Here is a 17,231-nt window from a genome sequence, read left to right as displayed (position 1 = left end):
CATGATCTTCTATTCTATTGCGACAAGCGGACGTCAATTTGAACGCAAGAAATCAGCATCACGTTGTCATGTCGTCATTCGGTCAGATCGGCGTACGCACTCTTTAGGTTTCCTACGCAAACGGCCTACAGGAAGTGACTGTGACCAGTCCTATATCATGCACATGCCTTATGGCAACCCACAGCACGAGCCTGGATTCAGCAGACGCACGTGGACTCGAGCAATCGTCGTTTGATTGGGTGTGCGCCGCAAACTCCCGTATGTCTACACTAAGTTGATGTGGGCGGTGCGCACGTGATCATTCAACGTTCTCGCACGCGGCGGTCAGCTTGTCTCTCAAAGAGACGAGAAATGAGTGAGGAAAACGGTGAAGTGAATCATTGTGGATATAGCGCAGGAGATCCATTGCCTGAAGGCGTGGCAGGTGCTCCTAATGAAAGAAGACTCGTCGAACTGATGGAAACGACAGGATACAGCATCACACAAACGAACGGACAACGCAAGTTCGGTCCTCCGCCGGATTGGGATGCTGCTCCTCCGGTTCGTGGTTGTGAGGTTTTTATCGGAAAAATTCCTCGTGATTTGTACGAAGACGAGCTTGTTCCGGTCCTGCAGACCGTCGGTAAACTGTATGAACTAAGACTGATGATGGACTTTAGTGGCAACAATCGAGGATACGCATTTGCTGTTTATACAAACAAAGAAGACGCCAAACAGTGCGTCAAATCTTTAAACAACTACGAAATCAGAAAGGGTAGGACGGTAGGAGTGTGTCACAGTGTTGACAACTGCAGACTGTTTGTTGGTGGACTGCCCAGAAAAGTAACGAAAGAGGAGATTCTCTGCGAAATGACTACATTGACTGAAGGCGTCAATGATGTGATTGTCTACCCATCAGCGACTGACAAGACGAGGAACCGCGGCTTCGCATTCGTAGAATACAACTCACACAGAGAAGCTGCTATGGCCAGAAGGAAACTAATGAACCAAGGTCTAGAGTTGTGGGGACATCCTATGGCTGTAGATTGGGCGGAACCAGAAGCTGAAGTCGATGAGGAGATCATGGCGAAGGTCAGAGCCTATCTGTGAATGTCGCTGTTGTCCATCACGTAATCTCGCGAGACGGCACGTTCTTGCACGTAGTCGCATGATGTGACGCTCACGAAACAGCACACGACCGAACCGCTCTCCACTCAATTAATCGCGCCTCGGTGTTGCTCTAGTAGCTACTAATGTAGCTGCTCCTCCTTGTTGGTGATAAAATCATTTCCTGAAATACGACACGAGACACAGTCTAGTGATCTGCTCGGTACATGCCGATCTGTGTGCTCTAGAACTGCAGTCGAGTATTTCTGCTTATAATTGTTTCGTTTTGAGCGAGAATGTGGCGTGTCTGCTTCTCGCGCCTTTTCGTCTCTGCCGCTCCGCCGTGGGCAGGTGTGAATGAATGGTATTGCCGCCGGCTGACGATCTGCTACATCTTTGCTACATCTTTGCACATTCTCGTCGCCGTTCTAACACATACGCTTTATTTCATAAAATAACGTCAAGAGAAAGAAGTCAGACAGGTGCACTACAGACGTTCTGTCGTGGCATCGCCTAACATTTACGTAATTCTATCTCAATTGACCACTCCCTAGAGACCGCCCTGCTCCCCCGGGATACACTTATCTTCAACGTTGTGTGTGTTGCCAGGTGAAGGTTCTGTATGTGCGCAATCTCATGCTGTCAACAAGTGAAGAGCAGATTCATGCTGCATTTTCATATTTCGCTCCTGTTGAAAAAGTAAAGAAAATTCGTGATTATGCGTTTGTGCATTTCCTTTCTCGAGATGACGCTGAGAAGGCGCGGCAAGCAATGAATGAATCAGAACTAGACGGAAGTGAGATTTCAGTCAGTTGGGCGAAGCCCGTCGATCGAGAGCAGCACCGCATGGCGCGCGTTATGAATAAGCACATAACCAGTCATTTTCCCGCTACTTACCAAGAATTCTCTCCTATAACCACCGTTTATGGACAACAATTTCCCACCAACAGGTAGGCGTTGTCTTTGAAAATATGATAAGAAAAGTGATAATATCGTGTTTTTCAGATACGCGGAAAGATCTCATTTGGGGTCACGTGGGCGGAGTAAGGGTGTAACGCACGTGGTCCCACGCACTCTGGTTCCTTCTGTTGCCCCCCAGATGGTGCTGAGCCCTGCACCAGCCATGATTTTGAGACAACCGATGCCTTATTATCAGGACATGGCGATATCGAATGGTACAAAAAGAAAACAGCCGACAGAAGTAAGAAAAGTGTTCAACATGTTGAGTGTGCTACATCATTTGCTGTGTTTAGATTTTGGAAGACATATGCAATCGAAATCAGTGGGGAAGTCCCATATTTTCTCTTCTTAGCGTTGATTCGAATGGAGTTCAGTTGTTTATGGGGAAAGTGACGATTCAAGGTCTTGCACAGCAATTCAGTGCAACTCGCCTGAGTCAGAATACAGAGGAGGCTAAGCAACAAGCAGCTGAACATGTTCTCACTCAACTGGGTTTTAGACCGTATTTAGAAGGTGATTTCTACATATTATGTATCATCTTTGAATATTTATGTTACAAGTAGAGTACATTGTATAAATTACTAGGTACTACTGTATGGGTTGCCATCATACTGCACAGTCTGTATTTATCATATGGTAATCAATCTCCCATCACATTGTTTTCAGCATTAGACGATATAGCTACTTTATGTTTCACAACTTCAAGGTTACACCATTTGAGGTGGCTTTTTAGAATTGATTACAGCAGAACACAGGCAATCAACATGCAAATGAATGAATGAATGAATGAATGATATATTTCTGTCGCACCTAAAAATGATGTTGCAGCTAGTGCAAATGATGTTGCATGTGTTTTGACATACAAATTACTTCAAAGGATTTATTTTGGGCTTTTAAACAGTTAACATCTCAGTTTACACTGACCATAATCAAGACTTTAGTTACTCCTTATTTGTTACAATTCATTCACACTGCTGATGTCATAACCATGATTAGCTACTTAATTAATTAATTAATCGTGGTCTAATAAATAATCAGCAGTGTGAATCTGACTGTTTGTTGTAGATTTCAGTTGGCATTAATTTTTTTAGATTCTTACTCTTCACGTGTTGGGTTTGGTGCACGTGAAGCCACACCGTCAACATTTCCAGGTTTTGTTTCAGTGGCTGCTACCCCTTCCCCTCATGCTGCTCCTTTGTCTCCTACAAAGCTTTGGACACAAGATGCAGCTATTTATACTCCAGTGTATGACAGTCTGCAAACACAGCAATACACTCCAACACAAGATGTGTTTGGTGAGTTGTAAACAGAAGAATTTAGTTAATTAGGGATCTTGACTAAGCAGGCAGGAAAATTTAAAAATTTTGTTAACGTAGATGGAGTGCATGTGCACATGCACACACACACACACACACACACACACACACACACACACACACACACACACACACACATGAGATGCTAGTTATTGACAGACAATCTAGAGACTTTGCATTCGACCAGATGTATTCTGACTAATATCAGTAGTTTGCTCTATCATCTGTCAATTGTTTTTGCTCTGTTTCAGCATCTGCTCATTATTGACCTGGAACGTTTGTGTTGTATATGGAATATACAGGAAGTGAATCCATCTATTTATGGAGAGCTACAAGAGTATTTTGTTTCACTGGAGAGTGTAGGGAGGAAGATGTTTTAGACCTCTTTATTTTTTACGTAACTGGTTTATCTACGTCTGATAGAGATGACAGTATTGTACTGTCCTGTGCTATCCTTATATTCCATTGATCCTATCGTTTGTTCAACTTCGAGATCTTGAGATATCTTTCCATGTTTTACAATACCTGGTATATTGGAGATCGTGTTCATAGACTTGTCTGCTCTATTGAGTTCTAGTTGTAGTTTTGTGTCAAAGAAATACCATGACATGATCTATATGAGACACGTGTACTACTCTTTATTTGCTAGAATATTACACTACACGACGCTACTGCTTTTAATTAAATTACTAAGTTACATGTTGATATCTATACCTTCGTATCACGTGATTACAACATGGACGGCGTCACCAACTTTCTCTCAGAATTTGGAGACGTGCAACAGTACTGCCGGGTGAGTAGGAACTTGTTGTGTCTGCTGCTGCTCTTGCTCATCAAGTAATTACAATGTTCGTTAGTTTAATTGATAATTGAAACATTTTTACTCGCTCGCTCTCCTGTGCATGTCCAGGATCTTATCTGTTTGTGAAACGTATGCCTCTAATTGTACGTTGTTTCATCTGGTTGTCGTGCCTGTGAGTGTGTTGATATTAATTAATTATTTAGATTGACTAATTAACTACACGGTTTGTGTCCCTACTATTGAGGGTTTTTGGACTCATGTTTGGTATTGTGGTGTACTGCAAGGTCAGAATGGTTAAGATTAGATTGTAGACTTTAGAAAATTGAGATATACTGCAATGACAGTGACAAACTGAGTGACTACAGTTAATATAATGTGGTCAGATACGACTGTCAGGTTATGTTGACATTTTCATAACACATGTATGCAGTGTGGATGCCTTTGACAGATGAAAAGGAAAGTAGGGAAATATTGCAGAAAAGAGAAGTGATTGAAAAGAATGGAGCTTGAGCCAAATATGAGCATAGAGTCGAGTTCAACACGAATTTGTTTTGGCTTTTTTGGAACATTTTAGTAGATAGATGATGGAGAGAAGAAGAACAAGACAAATTAGACGTATAGTTTGAAGGTAGACTGATAGAGAGAATGCAACAGATGTAAGTGTTGTTGGAGATGACTAATACCTTGAAAGAAGAACATTGCGTGGAGTAAAGTCGTCGTGCAATCTCGGTGGACATCAGTTTTAGTGCGGAATTAATTTGTACGATAACAAATCCTCTTCATCTACCTCTCTGTTGGCATGCAACAAGCTGTTATGTCAGTGGTGGATGAGCTACCAGTAGCAGATATACAGGAGGGCCTGAGGTGGCACAAACATTACCCTGTCTTGTGAAGATTCGTGCTTGAAATTGTTTATTAATAAAGTTAGACGAAGCAAAGACATTAGCTGACACGTCTTAGCTGGTGTTGTCTGGGTTGGTCATGAGCCAGTGCACCTTCCACGTGAGGCTAGTATGTGTTTTGGTATTGAGTATGCGCAAGGGAAAACTTATGTGTGGAACTTAATTGTAGGATGAGCTGCGATCGCACAAAATCACACGAATCACGCGCATGTGCACACTCCCACACACACACACACACACACACACACACACACACACACACACAATTCTTTTTTTCAGCTAGGGTACGTATTACAGTTTTCTGTAATATCATTGTGTTGCAAGTTAAAATAAGAATATATTATAATACGACAAACACACATGCACACCCATAGGCTAGATACACTTACTGTTGGTTGTTATCTGTACTGTTAGTTGTTATCTTTTCATTCATGAATTTATTTAATTGTTTGTGGTATAGACTCTTTTGCAGTGTGTGTCGGACACCACAAGGTGTTCCAACGGTCTTCCAGCTGCTGGAGATGATCATGATTTCTACAGTACAATTGATGGCTTTCAAGCCTTTACACAACATCATACCGGGAAAATACTCAAAATGTATTGATTTATCATATAAGATTGGCAGGGAATTTACTTTGGCAAATTGGCGATTTTGTTAAGCACCACTAATACAAAATACAAGATCCACCAACGTTTTGGCATAGGAAGACGTGATGATATCAACTACATGTGCTAGCTCAGCTGCTGTTAAGGCGTGATCAGGTCATGTATTTCAAAATTCCCGCTAAAATCTCCCGGATGTCGTTAGAACGCGCTAGTGAACAATGTTGTCCAGCAGGTTGTTTTCGACTACTTCACGTGGATTTTGGCATTCTACGACTTGGATAACGGCAACTACGCAGATGAGAATGTCCGTAAATTCAAAATTTGGTTACAATTATTTACCTAACGGCTGACTCTCGTATCGCAGCGAACACGTTCCTGGTACATCCAAGTTAGCATGTTACCAAATTGATGATTTTTCAGTTGCAGTGAGGCGAGATATGAAGCAAAATGTGTGGAAGGGTCCCCATTCCAGGACTCAGGTTGACGTCTCTGGTTCCAATATCGTCCAAGTGACTATACTACTCTACACGCTTACACAACAAGTTTGCTACCAGCTGATCTAGACACAATTCACTGAATTTAGATAATTTTTTACACACACTTTCTGTAACTTCTGATTTTATAAATATTTTATAATTCCTAACAACCTACACATCTAGCACTAGCTGTAATTATCAAAATTGCCCCGCCCCATATGTTACTCCTTCTTTTGCCACTGCCTTCTGTTGTTTTTTCTTTCTCTCCCTTCTCTTCTTAGGGCAATGTACTGTAGACGTACCTAAAAAGGCAGACAAAACCTCAGACGTAGCTTTAGTTGTACGTACTGTATCTATCCTACAGCCTACCAGCAGGGAGGTAAATGACAGTAAAGATGATAATCCAGAATGTCAAGAAACTTCTACATGCGAGAAATAGATCAAATACAATGGCTATTGGAGACACAAAGATTGGAAATTATGCTGCTGGAAAACACATCTGTTTCTCGTCATTTTTCTAGTTCTCAATTACACACACACACACACACACACACACACACACACACACACACACACACACACACACACACACACACCTTGAACCTTGATTCCACCATACCAACTATGGGTTTTGGCAACGCAGCGTAATAGTGCTTCTCCAAGCAGCACGATCATCAGCATCACGAAGACTGATATGTAATGATCTGAGGTCTCGTGACAACATCTATCCATCTCTGTTTAGGCCCATGTGTTGGTCTTGTTGCATTACTAAGTCTGCTGCGAAGTAGTTGTTTTTGGGTACGATTGTCACTCATGCGTAGCAGATGGCAGCGTTTAGTAGCAACATATGTTTTAAGTGACCAGCTTGCTAGGCTAGCACACCCTAGCCTCTCACCATCTTCAACTTGCCGAAGGTTGAAGTTAGCATGTATTTCCTCCCCCGGGCAAGGGAACTACCAGAAATACAAGGTCCCGTGGGGTACCCTCTTGGAGGGTTCAGTGAGAGGGCTTTCACACACACACACACACACACACACACACACACACACACACACACACACACACACACACACACACACAAGTTATAACCATTTAGTGTTTTGCTGTAATATGAGGTACATGTAGTTTATAGTCATTTGCGTATACATCGTCTCATTGGGGTTTTGTGTATTACAGGTTGACGTTGTTGTCCAAACATGAAGGTCTTCCGTTTTCACGTTGGAGTGCTAAAGACATTGAAGTTGATGAATTAACTGATTGGCTGGTTGAAGTCAATGACCAGATGATAGACAGACTGGTCAGTAGCTCACCAGCTTTTCTTGTAAATTTTGTAACATAAATCGTTGTGTAGAGCTGTTGTCTAGATGAATTGAGTGGAGTAGCACCAACTCGTGAGCCTGTTATAAAACAGTCTACATCACACACAAAGACACATACTGCATCTTGGAATCGTGATAGTAGAGAAAAACGTCACATAAGAGTAATGCATGCAAGGAACATAACACGACCTCAACTCAAATTTAAAGATACAATTGACAACTCAAATACACCGTTTATTCATCGTCTGACACACCGACCAAATAGTGTAGCAAGAGATCAGGAAGAGGGAAAAGATGCATTTATTGATCAATTTGTGAGGCAAGCCAGAGAAGCAGGAGGTGGTGAGAGCACAAGAATCTACGAGAGTACAATTCATCCGTATGAACACGAAATAAGGGCGTTCAGACCAAGTGAAAGAGAGTTACAGCCGGTTGAGATTACGGTTAGTTGCATGTTATGACGGTGTTAACAAACATCAATGCAGTTGCCATGATTATTTCGTATTATACGTTCTTGTCTTTGTAGGCGTATTCTTCAATGGAAGAAACTCGTCTTACTGTTGTGAACACACTCGATCAACTCAGTGACCTAAATTCAATTTTACTGAAAGAAAGAGAAATTGCTGTAGATTTAGAGGTAAGAATAAGTAACTGTAATTTACTCTAGTAGTTAGGCAACGACTAAAGATCGAAGGCAAATGACTGAGGGATTTTCATCACTTAGTGTTCCTACATATAATTGTATGGCTTGTTTGCTAAAATAATAACAAACTTGAGGTATTAGTCTGGTAACTCAATTAAGGTGCTACTAACTACTTAGGTAAATGGTGTTTTGCAAAGACTGCAGCTACTTGTAATATAAGATAATGCACCATTGCCAGTTCTAGCACTTACAAATACCACGTCATGTTTCTCAACTTTGTCTTCACAACAAGAACAGTCATTTTTTGTGGACAACAAGTATGCCTCATTGTTGGAAGAATATGGAGAGCAAAAACAGGTTGGATACTATAGTCTTCTGAACGTCCACACTTTGAAATTGATTACTTTTGCTTTCCTTCACAATCCCTGGTAACAACAAACGACTTGTCGATTGCCTTTAGGTTTTCTTCTTTTGTAGTCGTCCATATGCATGCATGCATCCAATTGAAAGTTTTTTGCTAGGATTTTTGGATGTATATGCTCTGCAGGTGTAATGACTCAAGTGCCTGTAAGTTCAAGATTAACCAAGTGCCTCTTAGAAATAGTTATTGTCTCAGAATGAGGCATTTTTTTGCATACAGCTCTTAACATAATTACAAGCATTGAAGGCATGCACAAAAGGTAGAGGACTGCTGTAGTTAAAACGATTATCGTAAGGTGCAGCTTATAATGCCCACAACGTTTTAGTCTTAGACAGAAGAGTTGATTTATGTGTGAACTTTGAACCCACACATGTTGATTGGATTACATCTGATTGTTGATGCATATTCATCCATTACTTCCTGTGTGAAGGCAGACTTGTGTGTACAATTTCTCACTCTTGGGACTACTGAATCTAATGGAATAGACTCACACAAACATACACTCACACACTACACAAAAGGCATAAATAAATACATGAGTCACACATGTTTGTGTCTACTGACAATCAGCATTGAGTCCAACTGCTAGATTAGTAATTAATCGGTGTTTGAGTGGATTGGTTAGTCTAGGATCATGTGATGTAATTTAGTCGTGCAGATTAATGTATTGCAAACTTTTTGCTTCCGGTTATGTGGACTATTTGCAAGTCAACAGGTTTGTAGGTGGCGTAGACTGGCAGACAAGCAAACAGACATTGTTTGTGTTTACTGAAATGTTTGCATTAACTCAAAACTCATGTATGTATGTATGTATGTATGTGGCTCAATTGGTTAGAGTGTGCAGTTGGAGATTGGCAACATCGGGACCTTCGGGTCAGAGTTTGAGTGCGGGAGGGCCACATACATAAATTTCCTTGGGCAAGGAACTAACATACAATTGCCTCTCTCTCCGGAGTGTCAGTTTCTGTCTACAGCAAGTATCTACAGCAAGTACAGCAAGTGTGAAGTACATCATAGTGACTTCTGATAGTGACTTCTGATAGTGACTTCTGATACAGTAGTGTTAGATTGCAGAATAGTGATTACAGTATCGAACCTGGGCCTTAGGGGCTCTTGTATGTACGTATGTACAAATAAAATGTATGAATGTATGTGGCTCAATTGGTTAGAGTGTGCAGTTGGGTCAGAGTTCAAGTGCGGCAGAGCCACATACATAAGTTCCCTTGGGCAAGGAACTAACATACAATTGCCTCTCTCTCCGGAGCAAAGAAGTGACATACAGACAGGGACTGCTGATAGTGTTTCAATTGTATACTAGTATTGTAGAAAGTATTGTAGAAAGTGTCGTAGCAAGTACTTAGTAGTAATCTGGGCCTAAGGGTCCTTGTAAAAAAATGTATTGTGAGGCCATTGTGGCTGCCACGTTTGACGTGAAGCTCCACCAACCTTTCAATTTTCTGCGATTAGAACCACTGTTCAAGCTCTTCTTTGCTTTCAGTGGTCACTACTAATCTTAGTGTAACTACCCTTGTCACTCTGCAGCAATTCTGAAAGCTTTGGTCTCTCGCTTGCTGTGACGACGATGGCAGGGTTTCTACACCGTCCTCTTTCAGTCACGATTAGTGTGTGAGGAACAGGTTTCAACTAAGGATGTCATTACAAGCCTGACAAATGAAGTAGAGGAGAGAGAAGTGATGTGTGTGACCCAAACAATGCGCCATTGTTTCCAAATCACGTTTAGATCAGAAACCGCAAAAGACCTAATTTTGAGTTATGGATTAGACATCGGTGGACGGCACTATCAATGTGTACCTCATTATCCAGGATTCAACCAAACAATCCACCAGCATTGGTAACGTGTAAACTTCCCTACGAAATGCCGGATTCCACTATCAAAGTGTACTCAGTAGATATGGACAGGCTATATTAAGGTGCACAGAAGATGTTACTCATTTGCACCTTCCATTGAAACGGGTGTGCAAGTGTTTACAGTTGTAAACCCAGAAGGTACATTTCCAACATCTTACCAAGTGGGAAGATACCTTATAAGATTCTATGTGCGATATGCGGGGCAACCTAATAAATGTTACAGGTGTGATTCCTCTGTCCATCACATCAAGGATTGTCCTCATTCACCTACTTTTCGACATTATTATAAATGTGGAAGAGAGGGGCACATGTATTGTACATGTCCAAACAATGCCAACATTGATTCAGGAATCACTACCAATCACCATCCTGTTACCACAGAATCTTCAACACCTGTCAATCCACATCTTTCTGACAACTCACAAGCAGAAGACGACAACACCTGGACCACAGATGGTTGGGCGGATGACGCTATTTACTCTGATATCACAGAATCAGCACGTAACACGGATAATGAACAAGACGTATCAACAGTAGATGAAGGAATACAACATCAGAGTGGACACGACATCAGCACAAGGAAGAGAGGCAGAAGTCCAACTGAACAGACAAATCTCTGTACAGCACCAGAATCTCCAAAGAAACAAAGACAGAAGAAAAAGAAGAAAAAAACTGCAACAACAACAAATGAGCAGCACAGTGAGTCACAACAAATGACTGAAACTACAGTGATCGAGCAGATCTCTGAGAGTGTGGTGACTGGAGACACCCAATCAAGTTGAGTTTCTGATAACTATTTGTGTTGATTTTTGTTTTCTTTCTTGTTCTTCTGATTCAAACCGTAAATCACAATGACAGAGTTAAATATCGTCACGCAAAATGTTCAAGGAATGACCAATCTCATTAAAGAATGCGAATTGCAGAATGGATGTCAAGACAACAGATAGATATTTTGTGTTTGCAGGAGACATGTACAATGCCAAACAATAGTAATTGGCAATCAGAATTTTCACAGCACACCGTTTTTCATGTATACGGCAGCAATCATTCTTGTGTGGTATCTCTGTAATTATAAAACAACAACCACAGCTGAGATGTCAATGCTTAGCTACAGACACAGATGGCAGGTACCTTTTGCTCAGACTCACTTATGGTAAGACAGAATTTGATCTGTTGACCATATATGCTTCAACCATTCCAACTAACCGTAGAGATTTCTGTAATAAGGTCAGTGGGCTGATGACTTCAGAAAGAAACTGTAACATTTGTGGAGACTTCAACTGTGTCATTAATCCAAGCAAAGATCGGAAATCGAAAGCTCGGCTAAATCAGAGATCAAGTGACACGAAAGCTTTACAGGACGTCATTGCAAAACTCAATCTAATAGATATTTATCGGAAACAACACCCTGATGGCTCGGGATACAACTGGACGAGAACTCATATCGAAACTGCTGCATGTCTAGATATGTTCTTGGTTTCATCAACTCTACAGACATAAAAGTACTTCTGTACTTAGCTCTGCATTTAGTGATCATTTGGAGTGTCAGTGAGAATCAGTGTACAAATGGGGAAATCATATGGTCGTAGATATTGGAAGTTTAATTCAACACTTTTGACAGAAAAATCATTCAGACGACGCATAGTGGCCTTCTGGTCTCACTAGAAATACCAGAAATAACGATTTTCTTTCTTGACTGAGTGGTAGGATGCTGGCAAAGCAAAAATTAAAGATATTTCTCAACAGTATGGCAAAAGATGTCAGCGGCAGATTCTCAAAACTGAGACAAGACTTGAACGATCCATGCAACGTGCCCAGGAAGAATTACAATTAGGTAACACGTCTGCCATATCCAAAATAGATTTCTTTAGAGAACGCATACGACAATATGAAAGAGAGAACATAAGAGGTGCTCAAATATACAGTAGAGCTCAATGGGTGGATTCAGGAGAGACATGAAGAAGTTCTTTGTGACTTCCAAGAAATTAAAGGAGAGAAAAACTACATTTCTTACCTAACACATGATGGAGTAGAAGTTTCAGACCAACCCAACATTCTACAGGTTGTACATGATTACTACAGTAATCTATACCAAGAGAAGGCAATTAGCAATGAAGCTTGTGAACACATGGTCTCAGCAATCGACCGTCAACTATCGGCATCAGACAGAGATAATTGTGACTGTCCATTACAGATCGAGGAACTTACTGCTGCTCTCAAAGAGATGAAAACAAACAAATCTCCAGGTCTAGACGGTATGACTACAGAATTTTACTGGACTTTCTGGTCTTTACTGTCACAGGACTTCTTTGATGTCGTCACTGAAATGTACGAGTCCAGACGAATGTCTTCGTCTATGAGAACGGGAATCATCAGACTCATTCCAAAGCAAGGGAGACATCAGCAAGTTGACCAACTGGCGACCGTTCAGTCTTCTCAACGTTGATTATAAACTAATAGCAAGAGTTTTGGCAAACAGACTGAAAAAGGTACTGGGACAGGTCATTCACTCAGACCAAACCTGTACTATACTCGGTAGGAGTACATGCATGACAATTGTGCCACTGTGCGAGATGTCGTTCATTTTTGCGAGAAGACAAGCCAAGACGCAGCAATAATATCTCTAGACCAAATGAAGGCTTTCAATTGTGTCAGTTGGCAATACCTTGCAAAAGTTTATTGACCTTTGGTTTTGGCGAAACCTTTTGTAGTTGGATAAAAATCCTGTATGACAATATCGGTAGCCACATTAGTGTTAATGGACAGTTGACTAGTCGTATTAAGCTGGGAAGAGGAGTTCGTCAAGGGTGTCCGCTATCTCTGATGTTGTATGCTCTGAGTTTGGAACCTCTGGCGGCTGCTATTTGACAAAACCCTTCTATATGAGGAATTCCAACCTTCAGTGATGCGGATCGTGAGACAATAAAGTTAACTTGCTATGCGGACGATATGACATTGTCTGCGATAACATATCCTTTGGTGAATTAGACAAACAGTTGTCACTTTATGAAGAAGCTAGCGGGGCCAAGCTCAATAGGCTTAAATCTGTTGGACTATGGCGTGGGCAATGGCTAACAGCATGGACAGTCCATTAGAAATCAAATGGCAAACTACTGAACTAAAGATTTTAGGTCTGTTTTACTGTTTGTCTTACAACGACTCAGTGAGGAAAAACTGGTCGGTCGCAATCCAGAAATTACAAAATAATCTTCATAAGTGGACCAGACGGCACCTATCAATATTTGGCAGAGCGAAGGTCCTCAACTTGCACGCTCTGACAAAAATTTACTATTCGGCACATTCTTTCACTATGCCCAAAGCTACACGTGGTGAAGTAGAAGACACTGTCTGGAGTTTTCTCTGGAGAAGAGGCACCCCAGCAGTTAGAAGACCAGTCTGTATATCAGGAACAAATGTGGAGGCTTGAACATGCCACACCTACCCTCTAGAATAGCGGCGTTACACCTACAAACACTCAGACGCCTTTTTGAACCAACAAACAGAGCAGCATGGAAATGTTTAGTGAAAGAGGATCTGAATGTTGCGAGTGGTCAGTACAATATGGGATTGGCAATTTTTGCAGCCTCTGGATGGAAATACGACCATGGGAACATAGCAAAAGTATCACCTTTCTTTAGACAACTGTTACGCTTGTGGCAACGCCACACTGGCGGATGCCAACCAGTTCCACCGAAAACCTACGATGACTGTTGCTCTGAACATTTATGGGGTAATCCTCTCATTACTAATGATCAAGGTTTGCCTGTGTACACTCCTTCTTTGGCAAAATGCCACTACAGCACAGTTGGAGATGTTTACTGCAGACCATCTCCCAACCCAAGGACTAAAGCAGCAAATTATACGCAGAAATAGTGAAGGCAATTCCAGAACACTGGCACCAGCTTCCACTGCGAGAAGGTCAGCTTGTAAACAAACAAGCACATTGGGTCAATGCTCTCTGTCTCTTTAATGGTTCTGACCAACCAATACCACTGAAGGATGCAGTCACTCGTACGGTGTATCACAGATTAGTGCTGGCATACATAGAAACACCAATTGGGGAAAAAGCTTGGGAAGACAATTTCCATGAACGTTAATTGAAAAAATGGCAAATTCTGTGGAAATTACCTCAAAACTGTTTTCTAGACACTGTCAACAAAGACATTCTATGGAGACTACTTCATAGAGTGCTTCCAACTCAAGCAAATCTCTACAGGTGGGCACTTGATATTCGCCAACTTGTCCAGCTTGTCCAGCTTGTCATGCACAGGAAGACACAATGGAACATGCTTTTGGCACGTGCATCATATGGAAAACCATTTTATGCAGCGCTTTGACTTTGCTGGAAACCAGCAGCATTATGACATTTGTGAATCAGAACAGCCATATCTTCAATCTACTGCTCCACAAGGAAAAAGTGCAGAAATATTTTGTAATTCTCATAACAACATTCTGGACGCAAAGGAGAAAACTGCCACCGAGATCCATTATGGCCTGCTTTAAGTGGAAACTTAAACAAAACATTAGACTGGATTGGACGTGGGCAGAGGGTACTGCAAGATTTCCATGATTTTTGGACCCTCTGGCACGGGTTGCGGGGCACACTGGAAATTAGTAGTGTACTACTTTAGGTCTTGGCTTAATTGGTAATAGTATTGTGTGAATGTTTTGTATCATTTTTATTAGGAGTTGTAACAACTCCGAAATAAAACAGAAAAAAGTATGTATGTATGTATGTACCAGGTATGTATGTATGTATCAGTGTGTGTGTGTGTGTGTGTGTGTGTGTGTGTGTGTGTGTGTGTGTGTGTGTGTGTGTGTGTGTGTGTGTACCAGGTATGTATATATGTATGTATGTATTGTTTAGCATCATGCTTATCGAACGTTTCAAGGCATCACTTGTTTGATGCAAATTTCAACTCGATCAGCGGATTACCTCATTGATGTTCTAGAGCTGAGGTCACATATCAATTTGCTGCTTAACGTCTTTACTAATCCAGCTATTGTCAAGGTACGTACTGTACATGTGTTGTTCTTTGTCAACTGCAGGTTATATGTTGACGTAGTTGCTAGCATGGCTCAAACTTTGTTGTAGATTGTCAAAGTTCTTTTTGCTTTTGTGTGACACACGAGGCTGTAGTTGTGTGTGTGTGTGTGTGTTTTGTGTGAATTACAGGTGTTTCATGGTGCTGACCATGACGTGCTGTGGCTGCAACGTGACTTTAGCCTTTACATTGTCAATTTGTTTGACACACATCAAGCAGCTTGTTCACTTCAATTGGCGAGGCATTCTCTTGCATTTCTGTTGCATCATTACTGCAATGTTGATGCAGACAAGCAGTTCCAACTGGCTGATTGGAGAATACGACCTTTGCCAGAGGTATAGGCATTGTTCACACACGTGCACACACACACACACACACACACACTCAAAATATATTACATCATAAGAGACAACAAACAATACAAAAACATTTGGTCGTTACCACAGTCATTTTTAATCAATAGATCAAATAGACGTCACTCACATCTATAAGTGTCATTCATTTAGGACATGATTGAATATGCAAGAGCTGACACTCACTATCTACTGTACGTGTATGACAAGATGAAAAATGAATTGATAGAGAAGAGTTTGACTGTTGGATCCAATCTCCTGATGGCAGTAATTGGGAACAGCAAGCAAGTAGCATTGCAGGTATAAAGGCAGAAACGCTGTACAGTTTACTATTGTGTGACATTGATAAAGAACACAATTTTTGTTTGGTTACTGTTGCACACATTTACTGTACATGTTTTGGTAGGTGTATGAGAAACCTTTATTGAATGATACATCACATTTGAAATTGTATTACAAACTTCGAAGGCCACTGAACGATCAGCAACAGAAAGTGTTCCAGTCGTTGTATGCTTGGAGAGATAGAGTGGCTAGAGATGAAGATGAAAGCCCGAGGCAACTCTTATATCTGTCTACATCTGTCTGTCTGTCTGTCCGTCTGTTTGAGTCTGCACTGTGTTTTCTGTTAGTTTATTTGTTGTTTTAAGGTGATGTTATAACTTTTCTGCAATGACTTTCTGGTTGTAGTTACGTTCTTCCCAACCACATGTTGCTTCACATCAGTGAAGTTTCTCCTCGTGAAGTTCAAGGAGTGTTGGCATGTTGTGCACCTATCCCTCCACTTGTCAGACAACATGTCCAAGAAATTCATCGTCTCATACAACAATCACGTCACACAACTGGAGCTGCTAAGACTACAGAAGATAGACAAGGTGTGGATGCAACAGACGGTTCAAACGAGGGAGGAGATTCAGGAGGAAGAAAGAACGTACTGAATGATGAACAACCAGTTAGATGGATGAGCCATGGGTTGATCAGCAGTGGTCCTGCTATTCAGTTGGCTTTGCCAATACACACTGTGTTTGAGGAAACGGTCAGTGTCTGCGTGTTATTTTGTTATCTTGTTTGGATCTCATTTTAATTCTCACACTTGTGAGTCTCTCTAACTGCTGCCTGTTGTGTTGCAGGATATTATTGTATCAGCAAGCAAGCGACTAGCATTAGAAATTGAAGCATCATTTGTGAGTCCCTTGAAACCAATGTAGCAGTTAATCGATGCACACAAGTGTACAGACGATAATGTAACTACAACACTTGCTACTAATGTACTGTACAATAGTCTTTAGTTACTAAAATAGACTGTGCTACAATGTTATTGACAATACTGAATTGTCTAAAAAAATTTCACTACTACTGTAGTAGTATACAGTTACATATGTGCTACAGTAACTATGGCAACAATCTCACAATTTTTTGGAAAGTTGAGAGTATCC

General features: G+C 41.1%; 3 protein-coding genes across 5 annotated transcripts; all 3 read left to right on the top strand.

Moving 5' to 3' along the window:
- The first annotated feature begins 300 nt into the window (after positions 1–300).
- On the top strand, positions 301–3,991 carry LOC134181069 (probable RNA-binding protein 46). The gene is made up of 6 exons (XM_062648270.1): positions 301–1,071; positions 1,696–2,036; positions 2,092–2,287; positions 2,340–2,559; positions 3,138–3,341; positions 3,614–3,991. Exons 1-6 carry the CDS (start codon positions 352–354, stop codon positions 3,628–3,630), a joined length of 1,698 nt encoding a protein of 565 aa, XP_062504254.1. The 5' UTR covers positions 301–351; the 3' UTR covers positions 3,631–3,991.
- A 96-nt stretch (positions 3,992–4,087) lies between these two features.
- On the top strand, positions 4,088–17,223 carry LOC134181068 (exosome complex component 10-like). Of its 3 annotated transcripts, none has more exons than XM_062648267.1 (11): positions 4,088–4,155; positions 5,527–5,663; positions 7,325–7,445; positions 7,500–7,910; positions 7,994–8,104; positions 15,268–15,411; positions 15,577–15,780; positions 15,952–16,098; positions 16,205–16,422; positions 16,486–16,831; positions 16,926–17,223. In XM_062648267.1, exons 1-11 carry the CDS (start codon positions 4,099–4,101, stop codon positions 17,001–17,003), a joined length of 1,974 nt encoding a protein of 657 aa, XP_062504251.1. In that variant the 5' UTR covers positions 4,088–4,098; the 3' UTR covers positions 17,004–17,223. The 3 variants fall into 3 exon arrangements, with proteins under 3 accessions (XP_062504251.1, XP_062504252.1, XP_062504253.1); XM_062648268.1 differs by having other exon boundaries at positions 16,205–16,353; positions 16,926–17,222; XM_062648269.1 differs by lacking the exons at positions 4,088–4,155; positions 5,527–5,663 and adding an exon at positions 5,851–5,976 and having other exon boundaries at positions 16,926–17,222.
- LOC134181461 (uncharacterized) lies at positions 10,505–11,182 on the top strand. The gene has a single exon (XM_062648734.1). It carries the CDS (start codon positions 10,709–10,711, stop codon positions 11,180–11,182), a length of 474 nt encoding a protein of 157 aa, XP_062504718.1. The 5' UTR covers positions 10,505–10,708.
- Positions 17,224–17,231: the final 8 nt, after the last annotated feature.

This window comes from Corticium candelabrum, chromosome 6 (genome assembly GCF_963422355.1).
Source record: "Corticium candelabrum chromosome 6, ooCorCand1.1, whole genome shotgun sequence".
Taxonomy (NCBI): domain Eukaryota; kingdom Metazoa; phylum Porifera; class Homoscleromorpha; order Homosclerophorida; family Plakinidae; genus Corticium; species Corticium candelabrum.
Note: the sequence above shows the minus strand (reverse complement) of the source record. Positions and strands in the feature narration are given on the sequence as shown.